The 26,856-nt window shown below is 56.6% G+C and overlaps 5 protein-coding genes across 5 annotated transcripts; 3 read left to right on the top strand and 2 right to left on the bottom strand.

Annotated features, from left to right (window-relative positions):
* On the top strand, positions 1–3,047 carry mitc16 (mitochondrial substrate carrier; the record flags this gene model as incomplete). Its single annotated transcript, XM_002955200.1, has 6 exons — positions 1–84; positions 453–525; positions 938–1,082; positions 1,322–1,460; positions 1,748–1,813; positions 2,808–3,047. 6 exons carry the CDS (start codon positions 1–3, stop codon positions 3,045–3,047), a joined length of 747 nt encoding a protein of 248 aa, XP_002955246.1.
* A 2,082-nt stretch (positions 3,048–5,129) lies between these two features.
* Positions 5,130–8,205, bottom strand: prpS1 (plastid/chloroplast ribosomal protein S1; the record flags this gene model as incomplete). The annotated part of the gene is made up of 7 exons (XM_002955144.1): positions 7,586–8,205; positions 7,345–7,443; positions 6,883–7,026; positions 6,585–6,656; positions 6,195–6,266; positions 5,531–5,759; positions 5,130–5,272 (listed from the first exon to the last, which is right to left on the bottom strand). The coding sequence occupies exons 1-7, from the start codon at positions 8,120–8,122 to the stop codon at positions 5,130–5,132; spliced, it is 1,296 nt and encodes a 431-aa protein (XP_002955190.1). The 5' UTR covers positions 8,123–8,205.
* A 1,209-nt stretch (positions 8,206–9,414) lies between these two features.
* On the bottom strand, positions 9,415–17,397 carry VOLCADRAFT_96110 (uncharacterized protein; the record flags this gene model as incomplete). Its single annotated transcript, XM_002955143.1, has 12 exons — positions 9,415–9,774; positions 10,004–10,172; positions 10,596–10,702; positions 10,811–10,925; positions 11,290–11,399; positions 11,933–12,079; positions 12,427–12,491; positions 13,287–13,422; positions 13,891–13,948; positions 14,963–15,855; positions 16,198–16,888; positions 17,333–17,397. 12 exons carry the CDS (start codon positions 17,395–17,397, stop codon positions 9,415–9,417), a joined length of 2,916 nt encoding a protein of 971 aa, XP_002955189.1.
* A 94-nt stretch (positions 17,398–17,491) lies between these two features.
* Positions 17,492–18,281, top strand: VOLCADRAFT_106712 (bola-like protein). The gene is made up of 2 exons (XM_002955199.1): positions 17,492–17,954; positions 18,041–18,281. Exons 1-2 carry the CDS (start codon positions 17,538–17,540, stop codon positions 18,119–18,121), a joined length of 498 nt encoding a protein of 165 aa, XP_002955245.1. The 5' UTR covers positions 17,492–17,537; the 3' UTR covers positions 18,122–18,281.
* Positions 18,282–19,775: 1,494 nt separating this feature from the next.
* Positions 19,776–22,101, top strand: mkp3 (MAP kinase phosphatase 3). The gene is made up of 6 exons (XM_002955198.1): positions 19,776–19,945; positions 20,099–20,129; positions 20,467–20,571; positions 20,881–20,990; positions 21,263–21,375; positions 21,842–22,101. Exons 1-6 carry the CDS (start codon positions 19,796–19,798, stop codon positions 22,041–22,043), a joined length of 711 nt encoding a protein of 236 aa, XP_002955244.1. The 5' UTR covers positions 19,776–19,795; the 3' UTR covers positions 22,044–22,101.
* Positions 22,102–26,856: the final 4,755 nt, after the last annotated feature.

Here is a 26,856-nt window from a genome sequence, read left to right as displayed (position 1 = left end):
ATGGCGGCGGTGGATAGCGCCGTACGCTACGGTGGCATACGCGACGCGTTGCGGAGGCTACCTGCTCGGGAGCTCGGGGTACTGGTGGGTGACCTCCTCCTAGGCGGTGTGTCCTCCTCTGCCCTCCTTGCTGTCCTGCGAAGGGAAAGCGAAAGCACACCACGCTTGATGTGCAGCCCTACCACCTGCATCTGCTGGTTCCCTTGTGCCGTACCTTTGTGCCGTACCGCTGCGCCGCCACACAACACACGTGCCCTGCTCCTCCACACGATTTACCACACAGACGGATGGAAAGAAAGTTGCAAGCACTAGCAAAGTGATGCGCAGAATATTATAGGTAGGGAAGTAACTCAAACATCTGTACCCTCGGAGAGACACCTTCTCATGACAGATTGTACCACACCGCGATGACACACCTCTCTCATCTCGTCGCTGGTGCCCCCCCCCCACAGGCTCTGTGGAGGGGCAACGGCGCCAACGTGGTGCGGCTGGTGCCGGACGTAGCCTTCCGCTTTATCGTACACGGTACGGGCAGCATGTACGACGTCGCCGCGTGTTCGGGTCAGAGATCAGGGGTTATGGGCAACCTTTGCCGTACCGTACTGCATGTACGGTTGTCGTGTGTGTTCGGTAGCCACCCAGTGCTGGTACGTTCCTACAGGGCGGGGAGTGCGGGCTGCGCGAGGTCGTCGGAACTTCGGAAAAGACGCGTGGGTGCCACTGCTTAACCCGTCAAATCTCGCAGACCTGCGCTGTTATGTCGGGTCTTGTTTGGGGGAATATGCATGTGGTGTTTTCGGCAGCATCCGAGTCACAAGGTCTCCGCCTGTGCCTGCCGCTCTTATTCGCCCCCCCTTCCCTCATACCTCCCCCTCCCCCTTCGTGCATTATCTCCATCTCCCCGCCTCTCACAACCTTCATCACCATCTCCCCACAGACCAATTTCGGGTCATGTTTGCCCCCATGGACGGGTCGCCGCCGGGTGTGGCGGAGAAGCTCGCGGCGGGGGCCGCCACCGGCGTGTTGAAAACATTGCTGTTCTACCCGCTTGACGTGTGCCGTACTCGCATCACGGCCGATCAGTCAGTAGCGGCGCCTCCACTTCTCGTATCATCGCCAAAAGCAACAACCGCAACAACAGCATTGCCAGCAGCAGCAGCAGCAGCAGCCTCGACTACGATACCTTCCACCACGCGCTCTACAGCGCTGACTGGGCCGGCGATGGCGGCGGCAGCGGCGGCGCAGCAGGCAACAAATTCGGCCGCGGCCGCGGCGACGACGGCGACGGGGCCGGTCGTACACCCTGCGCCGGCGATGGCAGCCCCCGGCGGCCCCTGTGGTCGTACATATCCGACCATTCGGTCGTGTTTGCTGTCGACTGTGAGATCCGAGGGTGTACGGGGACTGTACCGCGGTGCGCTGCTGTCCATGGGTGGTGTGGCGCCGTACTTGGCAATAAGGTGCGACCTGAGGGGAGGGGCTGGCCACGATCTTGTGTCCAGCATCAGGACCGATCAGCTCAAGGTAAAAAAATTCCTAATAGCAGAGGCAATTTATAATTTTAGTGTGCTATGATTATTAAAGGGCCGTGTGTATGTATGTATGTATGTATGTCAAAGGCCAGGTTAGCGGCATGTCATGGCACATGAAGGGACACGCGCGCCCTTCCGTTTTTGGAGAGCTGTTGGGGATGGATGGATTCCTGCGTTGTGCTCAGCTGCCGTACTGTCTTGCCTGTGCCGTACAGTTTCACCATGTACGACGAGTTGCGGAAGAGGCTACCTTCGGACCGGGAATCTACTTCGACCGTGTGGTGAGAGACGTAAGGGACAGGCGATTTGCAGCTTGCGCGAGTTTGCTTGTAGGGATGTAAGAGCTTATGGCTCGGTGGGTCTTTGGCGTGGGCAGTAGGTGTGCGTCACGGCGCTTTCCGGCCTTCTATAAAGGCCAAGGTTTGCTGAAACGTGCGGAGCACGTCGAGTAACTTCACCCCTACTGCTGCTACTGTTGCTGTTGCTGTTACCGCAACTGCTACTGCAGGTATCCCTTTTTGAAAATGGGTTGCGGGGCGGCGGCGGCGGTGTCTGCGCAGACAGTGGTGTATCCGCTAGATACGGTAAGACAGTCGGCCGGCAAGGGGGGGGAAAGAAGCCGCTGGTGGGGGTTTGAGGAGTCTGCCTGTCTGTCTGTCTGTTGGTCTGTGAGACGGAGGTGCAACAGACAGTGGAGGTGGTGCCAGTGGTCGCGAGGCGGTGGCAGCTCATAACTGTGTTCTGGCTTCGCCTCTTCAGTTGGCGTGTCGGTGCTGTGTCTTTGGGATTTCGTACAGGAACACCAGGCCCAGCTTGCACACCCACAATCCGCGGACCTACGCACCAGCTCCCCGCTTTTCTCCAATGTGGCTGTCATAGCCCTCTGGGCCCCCTCTGGCCCTCCGTGTGGCACCCAGAGCGTGGAACGTGCACAGCACAGCCCCCCAGGAGGGCCGTGCTCAACCCCGCCGCGTATTGCGCTGCGCTGGTTTGGCTTCTTCCACCACCTACTGGTCTACTCGGCTCCGGCCCTGCACCGCCTCTTTCGCAACCGAGATAGGGAGCGCTGCCTGGACCGCCTCTCCTGCTCTTCTCGCATTCCTGCTAATTCTTCGCATTTCTCTCCTCTCCTCACCCTTCGGTCAGGGGTCTTGCTTTTATTACCACAGGGACAGATGAAATCTAATTGCAGCGGGTGTTGATGCAGTATGTGTGGCCTTTTTCTCTGGCTGTGTAACTTGTAACTTGACCTCCCCCCCCCTTCCTAGTGCACAGGTTCGGCGCTGCATGCAGATGAACGGTGCCGCGGGCCAGGCGGTGCGCTACGCCTCCGCCTCCGACTGTTTGCGACAGCTGCTGCGCAGCCACGGCGGCGTGCGGGCGCTGTATCGCGGCTGCCTGACCAACTGCATCAAGACGTCGCTGGGCGCGCCCGTGCACTTTATCATGTACGACGCAATCAAGAGCGCTGTGCAGGCGTTGGACCCCACGACGGGTGTCGCATCGCCGCTGTAGGCACGGGCAGCGGGGCGAGGAATCTGGAGCACGGGATTGTTTTTCTTTTTGACCTAAAGCATCTATAGAACCTGTAGGTGTGTTTCCTTGTAGCGAAGGAAGCTACAGGGGGAGGGTGTACATGCGAGGGGACAATTTGAGCGCAATGCAGGAGTAATGCATACGCTTTTGATTGCTTATCTGTGGATGGGTGGGTGGGTTTGGGGCGTTCGGGGGAATGGGCACGGAGGGTCCTGCGCCTGGGACGGTTTGTGTGTCCGGCAGCGAATGCAGAACGCGCTAAACACTGGGTCCTGCAGCCGTCATGGTGTGCGCTATGTCCTTTTCACTGGCCTGGGAAATACACAGACCGAATGACGAGGTCCGTGTCTCGGGCTGCAACGGTGGGCGGAAATGGTGGCCGGAAATGGTTGTCATACTGGTTGCGGCTTAAATTGGACGTCTCTTTCTGGGCATTTCGTCCGGTAGTTTTAGTGCTAGGCCGAAGGACGAGTCGCGCTGATGGCCACAGACGATTAGACAGGCAGACGGGACTTTTGAAGTGTACCTAGTGCTGCGTTGCAGCTGTGATTCAGTTGCTTAGGATAATTGCCAACCGTCTTCGGATAAATTTTAGAACGCGGCACATGCTACGGCATATTTCCCGGGGGGAACCTCTTACAGATGTCACCTGCGGTGCCCCTTTCCTCTGTCGTCTGTTAAATCCCTCCACGCGCTGAAATATTTCCAAAGCCTTTATATACCCGTCTTGAGGAGCAAAGTCTTCCTCCTTTTGTTCGTCAAAAGTCGCGGGGCACAAGCCAAAAGGAGCACAAGCCGCACCAGCTGGAATTGCCCTGCACTGCCCAAAATAGCCAGCGCTCAAGCTGTGCAAGCCGCAACGGCGTCAAAAGCTGTGACAGATCCGGACCGCTACTAAAAAGGGTTCAAAATCTCAAAATCACCCAAAGACGCCGTACGATTCGCCAGTCAGCCTCGCTCAACCTTCCCTCCAACAGACGAGACCCATATTACAGCTGCGTATGTCGAAAGGGCGCCAAGTTCGAGTTGCATAATCGCGACACCTCGAAGCGCTCCAAAAAGCTACATAGCCCCTGCCACCGCTGCTGACAAGGCGAGACGCACTGTCACGTTGTACACCCTTCAAATCATTCCTCCTCGTCCCAAAGCAAAGAAAAAATGGGACGATTAGGAAAGCCACCGTGACTGTAAACAACATCAGGCACCGTAGTCAAGCCCTAGTCACCTGGTTCCCAGTCACTCCCCCATCCGACAGCGAGCACTGGACTGACCCTTGGCCCCATAGTCGCCCAAAGCAATGAATCTAGACGCGGCAAGTCTGCAGAGTCCAGCACTCCAGGGGGGAGGTAAGCGCCGCTAAGACCAAACCCGCACCACCCCACATATTCACCGTTGATACACCATCCCGCGCGGGAAGCACAACCGGGGCAACACAGCCTTTTCCCAAAGTGCACCCCCCCAACAGCCCCTCCCGGAGCTCTATACGTCTACTGGCCCTTATACTGTACTAGCGCTCAGCACAGTCCGGCAACCCCCTATGATGGTACGGACCGTGTTGTTACTCACACTCGCGCCGCAGCTGTGAACCCACAAAGGTTGGGCACACACACAGCTCGTTTGGTCACCAAACCACCCATCCAGGAGCCCCCGAGGCCCCCATCCTTACACCGCTCGGCTACAGCCGTAACCTTAAGCTGCCAGACAGCCGCGGTCGCCGCCTCGCGGATGCGGAAACAGTCCACCGCCATGCAATCGCTCTCTCGATGCCGCGGAGCACTCCGCAATGTTGCAATAATAGTCCTGTACCGCCAGCCGCCCCAACCTGCGGCAATGCTGGAAGCAAACAGCTTCCCAGCAACAGAGCTTTCAACGACAGGGCTGCACGCGGCATCGAGCTGAACAATATCCCAATGGCCTCATGACCTTCTCTGCATGCGCAATCTGTGCGCTGAGCAGTCCAGCACCTCCCCCTCCGAGCTGCAGATAAGGAAGCGGCGCAGGACTGGGACCGTAAGGGCCACCATACATCACCACCGCTGCGGACTACCTCAGCTCAGTAGCTCAGTAGACGAAGGGCTGGCCCTCGCCCAGAAGGTCGGCGGACTCTGTAGCCGACTGGGCAGCCTGCTCGACACGCTTGCGGAATTGCTCAGCCATCTCCTCGGCCTTCTCGTACACCAGCTGGGGATCCCGAAGCATGTCACCTGCAAGCCAAAATTGAAGCGCACAAATACATACGTTGGTTGTTGGCAGTTCTATTCGCACGGAATAGAACTATACACTGAAGCACTGAACTGCGCCGCCCCTAGCCCACGTATTCTATCTTGATCCACAACTCGCACGGAGAGCTGGCCCCAATGTCACGGCGCATGCCATTTCGCCATTATTATGGTCTTTCCGAAAGGACAGGCCAGAGATGCTGCGGGGTCCACGTCTTTCCACGGTCCTCAAGGCCCGCATACCTGGCGTGGGCTCCAGCTTCTTGGTGCTTAGCGTCACTCGGCCGCGGTCCCGGTCCTGGCTGAGGATCATGACCTTGATCTTGTCACCCTCCGCCAAGATCTTGTCCAGCACCAACACGCGGTCGTGCGACAGCTGGCTCACGTGCAGCAAGCCCGTGACACCGCCAAGGTCAATGAAAGCACCGTACGGCTTCACGGATTGCACAACGCCCGCCACCACGTCTCCGACCTGTGACGTCGTAGTCGTAAGGGGGAGACGCAAAAGTCAGGGAGAAAAAATACGCTTTACGTAACAAAATGACGACACCGAGAGCTACCCGGCTTTGTAATGTCTAGTCGCTCGCTGGGTGGGCTCCTCACGGGATCGGCCAACTACACATGGCAATCGACAAGTCATAACGTGAAAACATCGCTAGACCGCGCCGTGGATAACAAACCGCCGCGAGCTGCACAGCGCGCTGCCCTACAGGCATCCGGTTACACCAAAGGAGAGAGGCAACTGCTTTACGGCCCTGGATTATTAATGGGCAAATTATCCGGCTGGTGCAAAGAAGAAAACACTCGGTCCGCGTTCTGTCCCAGTACCTACTAGTACCAGGGAGCCCCGGGTGGTTTCCACACGCATACATCCCCCCCTGGTAAGAGGCCATGAATCCAAGCGTACCTTGAAGCCCTGGACGTCATTCGTCACCATGCTGCTAGCCCGCTTGTGGCTGAACACCAGGCGCTCAGCCTCCTGCGAAATGGGTGCATCACGTATGTATGAATGTATCTTTTGAAATAGCGACGTCTAGGAAAGAGGCGACTGCCCTGCGAACGTCAAATCGTTCCAAAACGGAACACGACGACCCCATGCAAGCTCTTCGATTAAAAAACAGGAATCAATCAATAAGGAGCCTGTCTATTTGCATTCATAACCGAATTCGCATTCGATGCGGGAGGTACTCTTCGGTACAGTGGCCTGCTGCTTGCTCTAGTTTTTACTCATAGGAAGCGTACCCTCATCTTCAACTTCCCATTACCCGGCCCCCCGAGACGCCCTGCCCTGCCTCACCTCATCTACCTCCAGGAACTTGACCTGCAGCTCGTAGCCGATCAGGCTCTCCATGCTATCAGCAGTGATGCTCTGCGTGAGGTTGAGAACAGCGAGCGGGTAATCAGCAACCGACGCCAACGGCCACTGTGCCTGTCACCGGCTAAGCAAGCCTCATGTTACCATGAACCCCTTTGGATAATCATGGAGCCCCCTTGGGTCGACGGGATTGCAACCGCTGAGCCTGTTCTAAGGGCAAATCCGTAATACCAGCGGGAAGAGCCGACAGTGCATAACTGAATGTTGTTAGGGCCCTTACCGGGCCAAACTGGCTGACTGGGATGAAGCCATCGTAGATGCCGAACTTCACCAGCATGCCACCCTTATTGACCGACTCGACCGTCACCGACACGGTGATGTCCTCCTCCTGGAGCTGGCGAATGCGAGTCCAGAAAGTCGTGGCCTGGAGGGCGAAGAAGATAAGTGTAAGTCCGCCAGGAATCGTCGCATAGGCCGAATAATGAAAATTGGCTTTCAAAAGGAACAGTCACGGAACGCACTTCCCTAGGCAGGCCGGGCCGGAACTATCCTCTCGGTACCGATAGCCCCTCCTACTGCTGCTGCACAACCGCGTGGACCTAAACAATACTCGGACAATACAGCTTTACAATTGGGCACGATAGAGCGCCGCGGCTGCTAACTTGTAAATGCAAGGCCGAGCCTGGGCCAACGTCAACCCCTGAAGCAGGCCATCCAAATTTTTACCATATAGTTGACCCACCTCCATTGCAGCAAGGCTGACAATGACTTGACCATACTCCTCCTCGTCCTGAACAACCATGAAGTCGCGCTTCATGCCAGGGCGCAGCGCCTCCAGCGGCTGCAAGCAAAAGAATCCCCAACATATAAAACTCTCAGCAATAAAATACTGCACTTCAGCGCTTGGAAAAGCTGAGCCTGATTGTGTAATGCCGCGACCACGAAAATTGCCATGCCGCCGCAGGCCCCATTCGATCGCGTACCGTCTTGAGGCGAGCGAAAGAGCACTCCGTAACGGGGCAGAAGGCAATTGCCTTTGCACCGATCTCCACATAGGCGCCGTCGTCGTCCACTTCAATGACGGTGCCGCTGACCTTGTCGCCCACCTTGAAGTCATAGTCCACAGCCTCAAGCATATCCTCTACCTCCTCATACATATCGGCATACTCCTCATCGCCAAACTCATCGTAATCGACCATCTCGTCGAGGTCCTCTTCCTGTGTCTCCTCGTCCAACATCATCCACTTGAGAAGGTCCTCCTGCGCCTGGTCCAGCTCTTGCAGCTCATACTCCTCCTCTGCTGGGTCCACATCCAGAATGCTGGGGGCGGCCGCGGCCTCCACGCCTGGCTGCTCGTCGCCCTGGAACGATGTCTGCTGCTCCTCGACAGCGGCGACGCGCGTGGTCAGGGTAGCCTTGCGCAGCTGGGGGGCAACCAAGCTACGATGGCAAACTGCTTTAGGGCAGCGAATCGGCAGCGCATGACGCTGAGCGAGCGAGCGCGAAGAAAGGGCCTTCATTTCTGTGGTGACCTAAGTCCGGCAGCCACAAACAAATGTCTCTCGGCTGCGTGTGACCTGGCCCAACGTTCTACCAGCCTATGCAATTTGTTGTATGAAAGGAGCATTGAAAGGCAGTTGGACCTGAAAGTGGGACCTCCAAAGGTCAGGGGGGCCCTATATTCATTCCTGGCCGTATGTGGAGCTGTGGCCCCAGCAATCGTCAATACTGCATATCCATATGTTTAACCATGTATGCATCTCATAATGCGAAATGTAACGTTAACGCAATCGTGCTTACAGATAGGCGACAAGGTATTAGCGTTTTAAGGCGGCGTGGACAGGACCGCCATCGAGGTTCTGGTGCTGCCGAACGAATACTGAATAACAAATCAAACGCATATAACCTGGTATGACGCCAATAATCTAGGAAATGGAGTGACCGACTGCGACAGCCAACCACACATTCCTGCTATACTTCTACTTCACCCACAACCTGTTCACGTATCGGAATCACACATACGCATATGAAGTGTTGTATGCAAACGCATGGGATCTACGCGGCACGTTGGCTATGCGCAGAACGTTCGGCAGCAGCTCGGCAGTAGCACGTAGCACCCTATTCCGATTTCCAGACAAAGCTAGCCAAGCTTTTGCATGGCTAACACGGCCTGCATGGCCTCGCCACGATAGCGATCAGATTTCATCGACACACAAGGGAACAGCTGCATTTAACATCCAAATAAAAGTTCGGATCGGTAACAGAGCGCTAACCTACCTAGCGAGTTAAAAGGGAGGGTCGCAAGGGAGATGTACAAGATACAGCCGAAACAGCGTTGCCTGCCTACCTGCAATCACGTTGCAACACCACAGCAACCGCAAGCGGGAAAGCTCACAATCCGGGCTGGTGACTCAGCAAAAGCCTCAGGAGTTCTCCGCCTCCGCCTCTACGGTGTAACCTTCCCCTCCCTTCCGCGCCACGATTTGAGCATGGCCCGTCCACGCACAAAAACTCCAATCTCCATCTACGGAGAAGGAAACAGGCGCAAATGTTCCAAAAGTGAAAACGCCGCTATTAGCACGTGGTTATCCTGGCTCTTCCTACTGTTGAGATACCCCATACGCCAGTCACTTTCCGATAACCCCCCCATGCCCCCCATGTCTACCGACCCAACGAAACCAGCGCCTCGAGCACCCGCGTTTTGCACTCCTAGTACAACACCTGCAATAAGCCAGGTGTCCCCCTCTACCCCCTTCCGATAGGCCGCCCGGTGCCGGCAGACGCCCCACACCTTTCGGAACACCAACATCTCTCAAAACCCCGGGGAGTCACGCTCCCGCGGCCCTTCATTCTTCTCCACAAGCACACTCTCTAGGTCCGCCAAAGCCACCACCCGCCGCCGCCACCACTCCGCAACAGAACGCACGCTGACGTCAGTACCGCCACCCGCCGTACTGCGACCGCCAGTGGACGTCGCCGCCGCCGCCGCCGCCGCCGCGGCGGCGGCGGCAGCGACTTCCTCCGTCAGTTTCTCCAGGTAGCCCTCCTGCTCGTCCAGTTTTTGGCCGTCGTACCTGCTCAACAAGACGTACCGCACGCCCAGCCGCCGGGCCGCGTCGCCCAGCTGTTCTGTCGTACACCCGCCTGCGGCCGCCGCTAGATCTGCCTCGTCCTGCACGAAGCCAGGCAGAACCGCAACCCGGTCAACCACCCACAACAGCAAAAAACATTTACCATGCACAAACGTGGAGTCTACCACTCGTCTCAAAGCATCACTGCAACTGCTCCAGAAGCCACCCGCTTTGCAACAACCAATATTCGGGTCCCTCGCACACACCACCAAACACTATCGCTCATAGCACTGTTGTATATGAGATGGTGGTGGTAGGGCACACGCTCACCTTCGGCCACACAGCTCCCGCCACCAACACGTCTGCCGCAGCTGCGTGGGGCGGTCCCCCGTCCCCGTGAGCGAGTGCGGCGGGTTGGGTGGTGTTGCCCATCACCACTATGCGCCTGCCGGGTCTCGTGGGGGAGATGACCAGGGAGGGGGGCACTGGCAGGCCCCAGCTGCAGGAGGAGGGAGGGAGGGAGGTCAGGAGGCGGCGGAGGCGGAGGTAGCGGCAGGGAGATGTTGCGGCCAGGAACTCGTAGTAAGGAGGAGTATGATGATGAGTATGATGATGAGTATGATGAGTATGATGATGATGATGATGATGATGTAAGAGTATGATGATGAGCATGATGATGATGCAAGACGAAGTGGCAGGGGACGAGGGCCGGGCCACTTCTGTTGGGGTGCCGTACATCCAGCCCGCCAGACAAGGGGTTTATTCTCTTTGTCAAAGCAGGGAGCGCGTATATAACCTAATACGAGCTGTGGACTTGAGTTACAAGGCCGAGTACGACAAATCAAAACACAGACAGACAGACAGACAGACAGGCACACACACGCACAGCCGCGCGGATCTCCTAGCTTCCCCGCACCCGCACCTGTTCTTGACCGTCTCCCCCGCCTTGAGTTTGGCAAAGTCCGGACCCCCCACCAGGCCGGCAGCTGTGGCCCTCTCAAGCACCAAGGCCCCGGCGCGATCCGCTTCCTGCGGTAACAAGCAACAAGCACACATATAAATACATGCTTACATGCTTATCATTATCAGCAACAGCAACAGCAGCAGCAGCAGCAGCTAAAACCCCTTGTGCCATACCTGTAGCGTGTACGACAGTACGTATCCTCTTGCGCCCGGCAGCAAATTGATGATGACTCTTGCGGTGATGTCAAGCTCCAGCGTCCACGTCATAGAGATCTGGTCCACATGGCGCCTGAAGGGGGGGAAGAAAGGGGGGAGAGGAAAGAGGAGGGGGGGGGGAAATTACATGATGCCTACGAGATAAGAAGGAAAAGCAGCGGCCAGCGTCCAAAAGTAGCACAGGGCACCGCCGGGGGTTGGATGTGGGGAAGAAATGGAGGGAGATGGAAGCGGGTAAGGGGTGTGTGTGGGTGTGTGTGGGTGTGTGAGGGATAACGGAGGCGGACAACAAAGAACATGCGGTTTGATGGGGGATGCAGTTCAAGAGGGGGGGGAGGAAAGGGGAGTAGGGACCCGTGAATGGGAATAAAAGTGGCCGCGGGTGAAGCCCCCCGGTAATACCCCTCCCCTCTCCCCCCCTCCCCCCCCGACCTCACCTGTAGGGATCTCCCGGCTCCAGGGGCGGGAAGGGCTGAAAACCGGCCCGCGGGTCGAATGCCAACACACCACCACTGGAACTGCGACCTCGCTTCTTCTGACCGCGACCCTGTACGTGTATATATGTAAGTATACATGCATGTAAGTATGCATGCATGTATATATATGTCTGTACGTATGAATGTACGTATGTATGGGGGTATTTAGAGGGGGGAAACAGCGGGTGTGGAAGGAAAAGCAAACCCACGGACTCAGGACACGGACACGGCCTCTCAACGGAGCGTGCGGCTGCAGCTCAGCAGGTGAGACAGGAAATTTACGTAGGCTGGGAGCCTGGGGGAGCTCTGAGCAGTTCTACAAGTCAAGCCAAATCAAGTCAAATCAAGTCAAGCCGAGTCAAGCATGTGGGGCGGAGCTGGGATGACGCCCAAGAGCTGCTCCCCAGGGTCACCACCAGCGCTGAGGGATAGGAGGGGGTGCGAGTTGAAGCACAGACTATTGACGAGGACAAAAAGCCCTTAGATGGACACTCCAAGACATGGCCAGTTCTGACGGAGAAGACGCTCGATACCAAGATAACCACCAACCACCAACCAACCGCCAAACGAGTTATCAAACTAACCAACCAATAAACTGACAGACCTGTTCTGGTGCGAATTGTAGCAGAGACGCGTCCACCCCGCCTCGAGGGTTGAGTTGGTCAGGGGGCATCACGACACGCCAAATGCGCGCGCGTTTGACGTACAGGTACGGCTGTGACTCAGCGGGTGCGACTGGTCCTGTGCTGATCTGAACGGTGAGTCCGCGGGAACGGGAGCCGAAGTGCAAGAGGAGGAGACAGAAGGTGGAAAGAGGGGCGAAATATCTGGCGTGGAAAAGATGCCGAGTCTATAGGACTCGGCGGGGCGGGCCCCCCGGGGGGGGGAAGCACAAGCGCCAGCGGGAGGGTTTCAGGGTTAAGCAAACATCACTTCCGGCAAAACACACAGGCGAGCACGCGGCGTGTGTGCGTGTGCAAGTGTGTGTGTATGTGTATGTACGACGCGCGCGTTTAACAGAGACGTGTCCGACGGGGGGTAACCCAGATGGGACAAACGGTTGTGGCGGCACGAAAAGAGGCGACGGCGAATCCTCACCTCATGTACGACAATGGTGACCTCGAGGCAGGTCTGGCTGACGCGCATCATGGCCCCCAGAAAGTCTGCCGTACCGGGCGGGCCGTACACGTGTACGGGAATGTCGGCAGCCTCGTGGCCTCGCTCTCTGGAGCTGTTGATAACACACAGAAGGCCAGGAAGACCCAACACGCTCTCTACGGTACAGCGGACGGTTTGGGGGATGTGTGTGTTGTTGTAAGACAAACCACTGGTGAATGAAGCAGATATATATACCACAAATAGACGGAATGGTCCAGGGGTGTGTGGGGTGGGTGAGGGGTGGGTGAGGGGAGCTAGCATGCACCTAACCATATCTCTCATCGCACGTGGGCATCGGGGTTCCCAACGAACTAACGGCTTAACCGCCAATGGACTAACTGCCGACGGACACACCGGTAAAAGGGCCGTTCTGTTGCCGCGCCAACACCCGCCAACCCACCGACATAGCATTCAATCACCACATTCTAAAACTCCTTCCCAACCTCACCGCCAACACATATACATACATACGCACGCACGCATACACACACGCTTGTCCGGGCACCTACCAGGCTCCAAACTGGTTAAGAATATCCGAAAGATCTTAGACGGCTTCACGTGATAAGCATGTGCCACCTGCCGTTGAGTGTCGTCACCTGCACGTGTACGGCAAACCCCCACCAACCCCCACCCGTAGATGGCCGAGTGAGTTAAGAGGTAAAGCGACCAGAAAGTGTACGACACAAAAGTACGATATATGCCGTACACACATTATTACGGCGTATATATCGTACGAATTGCAAGTACGGCATGGAATGAGTGCATTCCCTTCCCTCGACTATACATGTCGTTCACCTCACCAGCGTCAAATATGAAGATGTCCTTGACTCGCGCCATGGCCAGGGACGCCAGGGCCCTGCTCGCGGTGGGGTTCACTGCCGCTGAGCCCAGCGCCGTGAGGGACATGCCGCCCACATTACCCAGCAAAAGCTCCTCCTGGCCATGGGAGCCGCCGGGGGAGGGGAGGGGGAGACGCGGGACGCGGGGGCCGGGAGAAAATAGAGGGGACAATGTAAGACGAAGGGAAAGGGGGAGATCAGGGTCCGATGTGACTTCGCGGAGTAAGTACGGAAAGATTGATTGATGCTGAAGACGATGACTCCTAACGAGAGCTGAACTAGCAACATGGTGGCATGTGCGTGAGAGCCCGGACAGTTGCAGTGACCAGCGAACCAAGAGGAGGAGGGGGGTCACATCAGCGCCTAGGGGGGGCCAGGGCCACTGGGGAGATGGGGGGGAAGAGGAGCGTCGCCACGAAAAAAAGGGAGCGCACCCTGCAAGTTAAGAGGGAATATTTGGATTCCTCTTTGTTGGAAAAAGCGTTCGTGCAGCAGCCCTGCATGGCACGTGCATGTTGCACAACGGGGTGTCGTACGGTGTACGACTGTACGGCCGCATGTATACCTGTGCGGCCTTGTCACCCGGTGCCGACTCTTCCATGGTATGCAGCTCCCCCATGTACCTGCCAGCCGGGGGTTGGGGCGGGGGGGTTTGGGTGTCTGTGTGTCTTTGTGTCTTTGTGTGTGTGTGTTTGTGTGGGGTGGTGAAGGAAGGGGGGAGAAGGGGGACAGTGAAAGGGAGAGGGGAGGAAAGACGAACCACAGACGATTGAAGCTGACACCAGGGATGGACAGATAGCCCAGGAGAAGAAGGCAGGCAAACACTGCATCAGGAGTATTTTTACTGGGGCCAGTGCTGACTTGAACAGCGGCCCTGGCGGCCCTGGTGGCGACGTGGCCAGCTAGCTAGGTTGCGAAATGGAGTTACTAGATGTCAAGTCCAAAGTCCAAAGAAGGCAGAAAGCGAACAAGCGAAAATACTACCTAGCCGCCGAGATGACGACGGAAAATTCTTATAGAACGAAAAAAGCAGAAAGTCAAAGGAGACCGTAGTGGTGAAGTGTTGAAGTGTACAACTAGAGCGGCAAAGAGGAAAAGAGGAAAAGGTATCGGAAAGTGTATCGTATCGTGGAGTAAATCGGAAGGTCTGTGCCGACGTGGCGGCGGAAATACTCAATTAATTATGCTTTGCTGATATCTCTGCTGCTGCACTGCTCGCTGACATGCATGCATGTGTTCCTCCCAGGCCTCCCCCCCCAGCTAACACACCCCTAGCCCTACGACCAACCCAATCAACACAACCCAGCTAGCGGGTCAACGTAGCGCCGCCAAACAGCAAACGACAAAGATCTCGGACCCGCTAAGCAAGTAAGGAGGGGAAAGACGAACCACGAACGAGTGGAGCTGCTGCCAGGGCAAGAGTGTACCAGACCTCATATATAAGGGGGGGGAGGAAGAGGAGAGACATGCAAAGAGCACGAAGGGCTAACTTAGGTCGTCGTACAAGACCGAACCGTCTAATCGCGTTGACTCCTGGGCCTTATGAATAGAGAAACACAGATGTCGTCACGCATCCGTCCACATCAGTCCGCAGGTTGACAGCCACTGGGGCCATATCCATGTCTGCGCCCACTTACATCGGTGGCCAGGGCGGCAGGTCGTACTCTTGATCTAAATCAGGATCCAGATCTGGATTTGAACCCAAAGATCCAAGTTCAGATCCAGATGGTGCCGAGTCGCTAACCGGCACTGTAAAAGTTGAAGGTGCTGCCGCCGCAGCGGCTACATCCGCCGCTGCAGCTCCTTTCAGGGATTGGAGCCCAGACGCGCCCGAGGATTTGAAACTGCTCGAGAGCTCTTGGAGCAGAGGTGCTTCTGCAGCGCCAGCTTGTGCCGTACGCCGCTGCCGCTGCGCGCCCTTTCTCGCTGCCGCCGCCGCCGTCGCCAGTCCCTCGCCGTCGTCGTCGTCGCCGTCGCTACTACCGCTGCCGCCGCCGCGTGAGGACGAAAGCGCGGCTTGGATCTCACGTGGATCTCGCGTTGTGACGGAGATGTCTAGATCCATTGCTGCAAATAGCTCGTCCAAAAATGGATCCGCGTCGTCCCGTTTATCTCGCTGCACCTCCGTCGCCGCTCTGCGCTTCGGTCCCACGGCGGCGGCGGCGGCGGCGGCGCCCTTGATGTCAACCGTACCCGCATCCACCTCTCCGTCGTCCGTCACCTCTGCCGTACGGCTTCGCGTGCGCCGCCGTGGCGCCCCGCTAGATGATGCGGTACCGGCGGCAGCGGCTCCTGGTGCCGCCGCCGCCAGGGAGTGTACGGCACTTGCAGCCACTGCCGCCGCTGCCTCTCCCGCCAGGAGACGCTCCAAAAGCTCCGCTTTGCGTCCGGAAACTGGGAGACCCAGGGCCCGTAGAGCGGCTTGCAGCTCCGAAACCTGTACTCCAAAATCGGGAGGCCACGGGAAAACGTTTTTTAGGATCCGACGCTTCATAAACACGTATTTCCACCTGCGCGGCGACGTATGTGTCTGTGTGTGTATATACGTACGTAATAGGGGGCCCTAACCGGGTTCCTCGCCACTACGGGCCCGAGCTTTCGCCCCCCCCCGAGGAGTGGGGTCGAAAGCCCGAGCAACAGCAGCCGCAGTGAATGGCAACAGAGGGGCGCGACGGAGGTTTCCTTGGGTTGCCGTGTCGTGCACCGGGAGATTTAAAGGACGTGACGGACGTGAACTCTCCTTCCCCCCAGCGTACGGTTCCCCCCCGACACTGCAACGGGGGGAACTGGGACCTGTGAAGAAGGCCATGAGGCGCTGGACGCGCCCACATCAGCCCAGGCCAACTCCTGCCAGCCCTCCACCGGCACCCACCTTCATTGCAGCCAAGCTTAAGTTTGAGCTTAAGCTTGAAAGCTGCTGCGGCTCCACTAGCTCCGCCACCTCCGCCGGGGCTTCCTGCCGCTGCGGCCGGGGCGGTGATGATGGCGGTCCTTCCTGCGTCTGCAGCACCGCGACCTGCCGTGGTCCTGCACGAGATCGGCTGGAGACAGACCGCCGCCGGGGCATCGGGTCAGCAATTGAAGCCGGCGCCGCCGCCGTCGCTGCAGCGTCCACCATCGCCGCATTCAGCGACGGCGACTCTGCGCCATCACCGCTGCCAGTGGCGGAGACCAGACGCCGGTTGGATGCAAGGGCGTTCGTACGGATGGCGGTACGGCAGGGTAACCAGATGCCCAGCGCCGAGGCCGCGGTTGCGGTATGGAAAGAGGCACATGGGAAGGGAGACGAGCTGTTGGGGTTGCGGCTGCTGGTGCGACGCATGGCTGCTGCTGACCCCACAATATTAGACGCAGTGGCAGTGGCAGCGGCGGCGGCGGCTCCGAGGCTGCCTTGCGCAAGCTGCCGCGCTGATGGGCTGGCGCCGCCGCAGCCGCGGCTGCATCGACTAGGTACGGAAATTGCAGCCGCCACCATGTCTGTCTTCGGTGAAGGAGGTGGCGGAGCCCGCAGTCGAGGTGCTAAGGAGTTTGTCCGGAGGGCATCCAGATAGGCGGGAGAGGAGCTGGGCGGAAGGGGGGAACGGACGGGGTGATGCATGGGGTTGTATGTGTGTATGTGCTTGCGTGTTTCCGTGCATGCGCGCCACCCTGGGGGTTGTCCCAGGATGTCGTGGGTGCAGATCCCTTGCCGCAGGAGCCTTGCGTGGTGAAGGCAGGTGCCCGGAATTTCAGCGGGAAGATGGTGCAGCACCAAGTCCACTAGGTGGCTTGCAAGACTCGCCCCGCGGTGGCCCTGCCATCGTTCTGTTTCATGTCATGTGAGTCGTAGAAGTTGTCGGATTCATGTGTTGCACAGAAAAAGCTTAGGACTGGATTTTGACTGTGGTGCAAATGTTAGGGCATGCGCCGCCGGGTCAACGTCCAGACCCTGCAGTTGGAGGCTCCAAACGGTTAAATGTCTAACAATTCAAATATTTCCAGGCTGTATGCATGATGGTTCTGCGTACTTTGGCGATTGGATTGGCAAATGGCATGCATGGCGAGCCGTCTTGCGCATGAGGATGTCGCACATTCATCCAGCAACCGAGACCGCCTATGAACTTATTACGGACATGTTGAAATAGTTGCCTGTAAGACGTGTATTCAAAAATCACACTCTCAAATACCAGGTGTATTGAAGATTAATTGTTAGGAGCAAATTGAGGTACCATAATGGCAACCCTCCTTACCTCGCGCTCGTGCGTGGTTGCTCGTCATGGCCGCTTACAAGCGCAAGAGCATTACTGCAAGATGTTCCAACCGGCGCTTGCCATGCCTATCCGCCGCTCCGCGCTGCCAAGTCTGGAAGCTGCATCGCGCGAGCAGCGATCGCTGGCGAGCGTTAGCACATGGAGCATTCCCGTGTCGGGTCCTGGATCTCCCAGCGTCGCCAGCTCCTCAGGCGGCGTCGCTGGCCAGGTCACTGCCGAGCTGATGAACAGCATGCGCGGTAAAATTTGCGAGGCCCTGGAGACCGACACCTGCACGGTGACGGACGTCTACGGCGATGGCCGCCACGTAAGCATCGAGGTCGTTTCAAAGCTCTTCGCAGACAAGAACTCCATGCAGCGTCAGCGCATGGTGTACAAGGTGCGAAGCGGTGCTGTGCGGTAGCGCAGTGCTGTGCGCTGCAGAGCTGTGTCCTGATATTATTTATCATAAACCGTTCCCCCCAGGCCATCTGGTTGGAGCTCCAGGAGGCCGTACACGCCGTGGACAGCATGACCACCCGGACACCTGAGGAGGCCGGCAAGTGAGAGGAGGCAAGTAATCGGAGCCCACATGCCGCGCCCTGGTATGGACCCCGATCCTCAATGGCCCCCGAACTGGTCCCCGATCCAATCCGATCTGATTTGGGTTGATTCAATTTGAACATGTCTTCGTGTCGATCTGTTATGACCTGGTCTATCCTTGAAGTGGGCGAGGTGAGACCTGGGATGACGGAGTATTTCTGGTGGTGGCGGGGTAAGGGCTTGCCGCGGGGTTGGGGACCTGGAAGAATCTGCGGCTGGAGTGGGGAGTTGTGAGGCGTGGACGCCCTGAGCGGGGTGAAGGGGGACGCAGAGGGCAAGAAGCCATGCCCCGCCGCGGCCGGGTACTGTGCTGCAGGAGGGCATGACCATCACACCGTGACACCTCTCGCATGACTGACTAGGGCGTCGTTGGGTTCTGTTTTTGAAGTTTTGAAGTTGTCGTTTTAAGATGTACCGAAGTTTTAATCCTCTATAAGTTTAAATCCTGTATTGGGTCGTAGCAGTGGGTGAGTTGATACCTGCGGACGCTGGAAAGGGAACAGTGGTCATGTTTTGTTGTTGCATCGCGTTATTGCGATTGCGTTTGCGTGCGCGCGTGAGGGTGAGGGTGTGTGTGTGAGAGAGAGAGAGAGAGAGAGAGAGTGAGATAAGGAAACGACCTGCAGGGCGGGAGTTATTAAGTGTATGGTACAGCGCGGGTGTGTTGTTGTTGTTGTTTTGCGTTAAGGTTGACGGCCTCCTGTCGCTTCTGTTGTGCGCTCGGAAGTATGCGTTGAAATCGCCGTCGGCAACGCCGGTTTGCCGGTGAGCGCGAGGAGGATGAGCTTAGCCGGGTTGGCTCCTTGAGCGCTACTTAGGGCCAATCAATAGATGATGGGATGCCTTTGGAGGAACTCTGTTACTACGAGAGGTACTGTGAGGTGAGATGGACGGAGAGTGTTCAGGAGTTCTCTCTTTAGGAGGAGAGGTAGCCAGTGCGTGCTGCAGGGAGAGAGACCGCTGATACTGCTGGCGCTGCGGGGGCTCGTCGGCGGATTTCAAGGGCCTGATTAGAGTCGTAGCTTGACGGCTCAGGGTGAGGTGTTGAGTGCGCATGGCGCACGGCTTAGCTTTCTAGGTTTCGTAGCTTGTGTGATGACGGTTGTGGGACCATCCACAAAAAACCCTAGATGACTATCTGTCGTCTATCCATCTGATGGACTTGTGGACGACGACGGTCATTTCGTAACATCCTGGACGTTATGCAGCTCTGCTGATAATTGGCTGGGATAGTATCGAGCTTAAAAGCCCATTGTCCTACAAAACATTTTTCGAAGCCCGATACGCGCAATGATGGTCCCGCGAGAAATCAAATGCCTTGGATTCTAAATATGCAGTAGTGCCTCTCTGATGACCACGAACTAGCCTCTTATGGAGAAATATAGGTTTTGGCACGGCAGTCCTGCACAACGGTCATGACAATCCACATGACACATATACGTCGTACTATACGGCAGCGGTAGAGGTGTAATCAGGTAATTCCGCTCTGACGCGCGTTAAAAATCCCGCTTCCTTATCCTGTGTTGCATCCAAACTGCACGACGTAACGGTCGTTGGCGGCTGCAGTTGGTGTTGTAAAGCCCTCTATCTGTAAATGAAGAGTCTGCTACTGGATTTTGACTCCTGAGAAAATGAAAAATGGCTGGAACCAATTTGCCCGATAACCTTCATATAGCAGTGCAAATCAACAACCCTCAATTAATCGTGCCTGGCCTTCTAATCAGCAGCTTTCAGTTTGAAACCATCGAACTGCAGTTGAGGGAACAGGGCGTCACGCATATAGTACAGGTGAGAAGCTAGTGGCAGTCCGTCGTTGTCACATGCTTACGGTTTGCTGTATAACAGTTTATTGCAAAATCGGAGTCAAAAATTCTGAACTCCATGACGGTGAACACGACGATCTGGAGTAACAAATGTGAACCGTGAAACCCTTCTTCGCAGGTTGGCATTGAATTGGGACCGAGCCACACAGGTACATGCAGTGCCTTTTTACCACAAAAAAAAACTCAAGCCACTGAATTATGGAGCGTAACAATCCTGCATTAGGGCCCTGACAAGTTGTGGCGCCTTTTGTCCGAGTCACAATTCCATATTACCTAACAATTTGCAGCACGATTCATTCATATGCTGTTTTACCATATTATGGTCTCATTGTTCCTGATTAAGATTAAGATTTGGGCCTCCCAGCTATCCCCCCTACCCCCAACCCAGCCATGTCTACCGCGTAGCGACTTTGGTCCGGTCGCTTATGCCCCCAATCCCCGGGCGCCTTCCCTTCCCGGCCGTTGGCCCTATTCGGTGATTCATAGGCAAGTTCGAGTACCTGCATGTTCCAATCCAGGACGTGGAGGGTGTGGACCTCATAGCGCAGCTCCCTCCAGTGTTCCAATTCATGGATTCCGCGTTAGCTAAAGGTGCGATGCGGCCCGACCGCAGGCCTCGTAGTGAATTTGGGAGCTGGGGAGATGGCGGGATGGCCTCGTCGCCCAAGTTAACCGGGGTGCTCGTTGTGCCCCCGATGAGGGACATAGATGTACATCCTGACTTGTCTGAAGGTAGTTGCGCGCGTGGAAGAGCCTCCTGGGCCCTTCAGAGAGTCGTCATCCGTCGCAATCCTGACCTGACAGACCTACGTAACTACTTTCCTTAACTACCTACCAGCCGACTTACCTATTGGGGTACCTACGCAGCCACCTACCTACCCTTGCTAACCCTCCCCGCAGGCGGTGTAGTCCTGGTGCACTGCATGATGGGCATCTCCCGCAGCGCCTCCACCTGCATAGCCTTCCTCATGTGGAAGCAGCGGCTGCCGTTTGTACGGGCGGCGGAACAGGTGAGCGGTACGGCTACTGCTATTGCTGCTGCTGCTGCAAGTCGCGGCAAGGTGGTGACAGGACAGTTCGACAAGTGACGCCTGTCCACGCTGCTGCTGCCGCTGTAACTGCTGTTGCTTTTGTGTAATTTTTTCTTTTGCTGTTGCTGTTTTATGGGCTGTTGCTGGGTTGAGTTTTGGTCGGTGCTGTTTAAGACTGTCGACACTTTTCATCACCCGTTTTGATCGCGTCACGCTTACTGCGGTCCTCGTGCGTTGCGAGGTGCGCGCAGGTGTACGCGGCCAGGCCCTTCATCTCGCCCAATCCGGGTTTCGTATTGCAGCTGCGGCTGTGGGAGCAGGCTGGTATGGAGTTTGGTTCCTGGAGCGGCTGGTCACGCCAAAAGTGAGTAAGAAATGAGCAGTAGCAGCAGCAATGGCAGTAGTAGCAGCAGCGGCAGTAGCAGCGGCAGTAGCAATAGCAGTGGCAGCAGCAGCGGCAGTAGCAGCAACAGTGGCAGCGGCAGTAGCAACAGCAGTGGCAACTGATGTAGAGTAAGGCATCCATGTTTGGAGGTAGACGGAGGAGTCTTTCCTGACACAGGGGCAACAGGGACCAATAGTGTTCCCGCCGCGGCATCTAAAAGATTTTCCCGTCCTGGGTGGCTCCCAGTCCGGGGCGGCTAGGTACGCAAGGACGAGAAAACCCTATATAGATGTCGCGGCGGGAGCCCCCTCACATGCACATGAAATACCCACATATCTTTCATATGCTGATGACCGACCCTCCATGATCCACAACCTCGCGAGGCGGATCACCATGGCCCATGAATGACTCCCTGTTCATGACCCGTGGGTCGCTCGTGGTGCAGGTTTCTCCAGGCGGTAGAGGAGGGAGGCGGTCTGAAGTCCTGTTTGTTTGACAATGTCATGCGGGAGGCAGGTGTGGACCTCGGCACGCTGTGGGAGCAACGCAACTCGGGTGCCTTTGGGACGGTCGTGCCGTCACCGCCGCCCCCCAAACGGCGACCGATGCCGGTCAGGTGGACGCACAAATTTTGTTGCGTTAGCTGAGGAGCCAATGGTAGGTGGTAAGGTGGGAAGAAAAAGAGGTTGTCGCACCTCCAGTGGGTGACATGTTTTTTGGCGACGTGTTTTTTTTAGCGAAGTTAACTAACGTTTGGGGCGAAAGAAGTGAGAGTGGAGATACTGTGTCTGTGCGGCCGTGCCTTTTGTTTGTTTTTTGTCGGTTTATCGGGTTGTATCTCATGTAGTATAGATTAGAAGGGCTATGCGAGAAGAGAGGCACAGAGAAGGAGAGAGGCTTCCCCTTTTGGTGGCGTGGTGTTGATCTGTCCGTGGGACGGGCTCGTGCCTTTGAAAGCGGTTGGTTTGGGGGGGGGGGTAAGACGACGAACCACTGGCGACCATTGGTTTCGGAAAGGGGGGCCCCCTGCGTGAGGAGGAGACATGCGAGATGGAGGGAGTCGCACTTGAGATGCGTCGTACATGTAGATGAGCGCGGGACGAGCGCATTTTTTGGAGCTGCTGACGTTATTAAAGTGGGCTGGGAGTGGAAACGGGCAGCGAGAGGATGGAGAGGTTTTGCTGTAACCACCGATGTTGTGGCAGGAGGGCGGCAGCAGGAGTTTTTCGGATCTGATGGCCTTATTGCCATTGATGTCATTCGGATTCTAGTAGCGGCCTAGGTGGGTACGGGAGACGGGCGTGGGAGGAAACGTTCTTTTCTTCGCACTGGGCACCTTTTGAGCGCGAGAAGAGAAGAGTCTCGAGGGCTATTTAGGCTCTTGATGTCCATCATGTTCGGTGTGGATTTTCCCTGGAGTCGTTTTAGTCTGTTACCGGTTCGTAGGAAATGGAATGGTCGGAGGTAGGGAGGGAGGGGGAAGGGGGCCACAGCCGGGAAGTGATCGAATGGCGCCGGAGGGCACCGGATGGGAGGGGTTTCGGATTTGGGGCTCGTGAGGACGTGAGCGTGTGCATGTGCTTTCGAGCCCTGGAGTGATAGGAACGTCAGGTTCAGGGGTGGGCGAGGGTTTTGCGTCCTTGTTGAGGGTTGTGACCTGGCCACTGTCTCGCGCAACCCGAGAAGGGTCTCCTGCTGGGCGTTCACTCGCCGCATCCGTCAAATGCCACACAAGCATATATCGTGCACAGTTCGCTCGTATATTCATTCATCTATCCATTGCAACTGCAAAGCGGCGGCGAGCTGAATGCGTTGCCTGGGCAGGGGTACCTAAAGGCATAGAGACCCGAGCTACCTACCATAACACAATTTTGGTTTGCATGCGCGACATTTACTCACGGTTTTGTGTGTTTCGGAGCTTATCTGGCATGTCTCCTTTTTTCCCCTGCGCGCCGTGCATCGGCTTCGGTCCCCCCAAGTTGTGTGTGTTCTGTTTTTCCTTCATGCTTTTGACCGGGCCTACCCACCCGGGGCTCGCGGTTTGTTCCTCTCGCAACGGACCCCTCTTCACACAAATTCGAGGCGGATGTTCGTTTGGTTTTCGGCAGCACTTGGCACTTTGAGCGTTTCCGGCAGCGCCTTGTGCGGATCTCTGTGCTGATGCTTGAAGAAGGCGTCCCAGTGTGCGCGTCTCACAACTGTGTTCATGCCTCTACATGTTTTGTGCCTGCCTGTGCGAATTTCAAAGTCCCAAAGACAACTTGCACATAACCTGGAGTTTGTGACGATTGCGTGGCTTGTGTGATATGCGAGCGTTAACCAGCACGTGAACCTCTACGCGACTTCCGCAAACCATCATCCGGCCGACATTTTCATTCAGAGATGCGGTCTGTGGCGTTTTAGCAAAACCTCCTGGAGGATGATGGGAGAGAGAGAGAGAGCCTCTCTCGCTTGCATGCGAGAAACAGCGAATTAGGGTTATGTCAGAGCAGCCGGTATGGTTTTTGACGGTGCAGTCTGGGTCTTCTGGTCCACGTTTGAACCAAAGTCAGGGAGACTCTCAGCCCCCCGCAGCCTGGAAAGGGGCCCTTGGTTGACAGTTGACGGCCGTACGAGAGCTACTAGCCACTGCGCACGGGTGTGTGTGGTCTCATGACACTCCGTGTGTAAGGCTCGTTGATGCAGGGATGTTGGGGCATTGGGTGCTCTTGCGACTGGTCGCAACGCCGGTTGGGGTGGGGACTTTGATTTCCCAGATGGGATCAGAGTGAGGTCATGTCGACGAGCGGCTTCAAGTCGCATCATGGATGGCGAGTCGGCGGTAGCGGCGGAAGGGCTGCGGTGGGTTTCATAGCAGCAGTAGTAGCAGTAACAGTAGTAGCAGTATCCTTTGGGCGGAGCAACGAAGGGTTTTCGTTTGCGTGGTGGTGATTGCGGCTCGAGGAGTTGTTGCAGTGGCCCGCAACAGTGCGGGTGGGGGAAAGGGCGGAAAAGCACGGCAGCAACCGGCAGAGAACAGCCGGAGGCAATAATATAGTGATGTATTCATCGGGGACATATCTTTTGTTCTATGGAACGCTGAAGCAAGGAGTCGAGGGAGCGAGACGGGAGGCGGGACGCCTACGGCCATGTCGGATAGTGTTCGGATTGCGAATGAGACTTGCGACCGGCGGGGGAACCGGTGTACAGCGCGGTGTACAGCGTATTCCGTACATATGTAAAAGATTGTCCTGTAGCGGCCAATCGCGCAGAAGGCCCGATGGCCAGGAGGAATGCGGAAGCCTTTTCTGGACTTTTTCACCACCTCATATATATACCGTTTTATCCCCTGGCATGAAAGCAGCGCACATGGCGTGCCCTCTGGAGTAAAAGGGTATGCGGGAACGCCGTATACGCGTGGCCGTTGATGTGATTTGTGCGGGTCAGTCTGTGAAAACCCACCACCTTTATATTTTGATATGGCTTACATCCAGGTTATGACACCACGGTAAAAAAACTAGTCTAAAATAAAAATGCGGGGACAGGACTTCTTCGGGTCCGTTCCGAACCCTCGGGCCCCACGAGGCGCAGGGTCTCAGGGCCAAAACCCCGCGCCATCCCCCTCTCTTCTTTCTCCCCCCCTTCGCCTCACAGCACCTCCGGCCTTGCAACTTCTGGGGAAACAAAACATAACACAACAAGCTCTCACCAGCGGTAGTCAGTACTGAATACAGAGGTTTAAGGCCACAACCCTTTTTCTCTCGCACGTATTGCAGCTGTTTGCACCCAAGAAAAGTAACGGCAGCGCCTAACCCTAAGCTTTAGTCATCTACTACGGCGCTCCGAAACCACGGGAGTTGTACACTTCACGTGCCCACCAAGAATCCCTTCCTGCAGTCGCTGCTGTGACTCTGGCGACTCGAACGAGAAATGAAATGCACGCACACACGTGTGCCATGTCATGTTCGGACGTGTCTTCAATCCTCATCCACGGTTTTCGCATGTCGGCATGAAAAGCATGTACACAGAAACCTTTTTCAGGAAGATGATAACAATATGGACGTGATGTTACAATGATGTAACATCACAATGCAAAAAACTAACGACATTTACAACATCGCCGTCAGCGCAAAGCCACCATCATCGTAGTGGCAGTAGCCACCGCCACCATCATCAAAAAAGTTGAAACCAACATGCCGATGACGCCGCCATCCTCCTGCCATCATTCCAGTGGTCAAAGAGCCCGTTGCTTCCCGCGTCCCCGGCTCCCTTCCGCTGCTGCCGCCTCCCGTCTGTCCTTTCCTTGCGGTTACGCCTACATGAAAGAAAAAAACAATTCCTACCACTGCTCTTTCAAGCCTTCCATTCGCCGATGTACTGCAGCACACTCACTCCACCGCTCCCGTACTGCTTGGGCCACACTGTCCTCCCCCCACCAACTCCTGCCACCTGCCCAGCCCGGATTATGACATAATCCCCAAACTCCCGTCCGTCCGATCTTCAAAGTGTCCTTCGTACGCACGTCAAGACCCACGTAGATTTCTTTTCCCAGGGCCTCCAATTCCTCTCGAATTTAAAATACCCATTTAAAGAACTTGTAACCTGTAACTTTAAAACCTATCCCGGCTTTTGTCACTATCTTTGCTTGTTATTGCTACTATTGCTGCCATCCTTCTTCGGGGGGCCCCCCGCACCACGCGACCGCCCGTTTGTGGTTCGCTCGGTGGTCCGTGCTACTACTGACAATGTCCAGACCTTGCTCTTCCCTTCGGACTTCCCACACAATCATAGCGCCACTGCGCCAGTCAACACGCTACTCCCCGCCCTTCTCCTACCTCCCCTACTCTCCTCTGCTCCTAAGCAAGGAAGCCTCAACGCGACGGCAAACACTGCACCCCCCTATCTGGATCTGGATCTCAACCACTGGCTAGCTGAGCTGACGCCAAGTGGGTCCGCAGTGGGCTCCGCTCCCCCGCACCTACTACGGACCTCAACCCAACCCAACCGAAAACAGAACGCGTCTCTGTGTCGCCTGTCGGCTGTTGTCCCCTCAGCTGCTGCCTCGCCGGGTGCCACTATCGCTTTACCAACTTCCGCCCTTCCTCCACCGTAACCCGCCTTTCCTCTTCTTCCTCCTCACTCCCCTTCCCCACCACCTCCTTCTCACTCCCCTCCCCCTCCCCCTCCTCCTCTTCCTCCTCTTCCTCCTCCTCCGTCTCTTCCAGCACCGGCGCAGGCCTCTGCTCCGCTCCTCCGCACCGCCATAGCCCGCCACATAGGGCCCAGGGACTCCAACAGAGCAATGCACTCCGCATCGAAACCGCCAACCATCTGGTGCACCCGGAACGCGAACGACACGCCCCCGTCGAGCAGCTTCGTCAGCCCGCTATCGAATCCTCCACCGCCGCGACCATTGGCGCCGCTGGCGCTCTCTTTGCTGCCTTGTTGTTGCTGCTGCTGCTGCTGCTCTGGCGGCGGTGG

The sequence above is a fragment of the Volvox carteri genome, assembly GCF_000143455.1.
Source record: "Volvox carteri f. nagariensis unplaced genomic scaffold VOLCAscaffold_49, whole genome shotgun sequence".
NCBI classification, from domain to species: Eukaryota; Viridiplantae; Chlorophyta; class Chlorophyceae; order Chlamydomonadales; family Volvocaceae; genus Volvox; species Volvox carteri.
The sequence above is the reverse complement of the archived record's forward strand: the minus strand, read 5'-3'. Positions and strand labels throughout refer to the sequence as shown.

Excerpts from the sequence above, each read along its gene's own strand:
- VOLCADRAFT_106712 (XM_002955199.1), top strand. The coding sequence starts at position 17,538 with ATGGCAACCCTCCTTACCTCGCGCTCGTGCGTGGTTGCTCGTCATGGC. Across the intron at positions 17,955-18,040 it reads GTCAGCGCATGGTGTACAAG|GCCATCTGGTTGGAGCTCCA; the intron begins GTGCGAAGCGGT and ends CGTTCCCCCCAG.
- mkp3 (XM_002955198.1), top strand. The coding sequence starts at position 19,796 with ATGGCTGGAACCAATTTGCCCGATAACCTTCATATAGCAGTGCAAATC. Across the intron at positions 20,130-20,466 it reads ATTGGGACCGAGCCACACAG|GCAAGTTCGAGTACCTGCAT; the intron begins GTACATGCAGTG and ends GGTGATTCATAG. Across the intron at positions 20,991-21,262 it reads TTGTACGGGCGGCGGAACAG|GTGTACGCGGCCAGGCCCTT; the intron begins GTGAGCGGTACG and ends AGGTGCGCGCAG.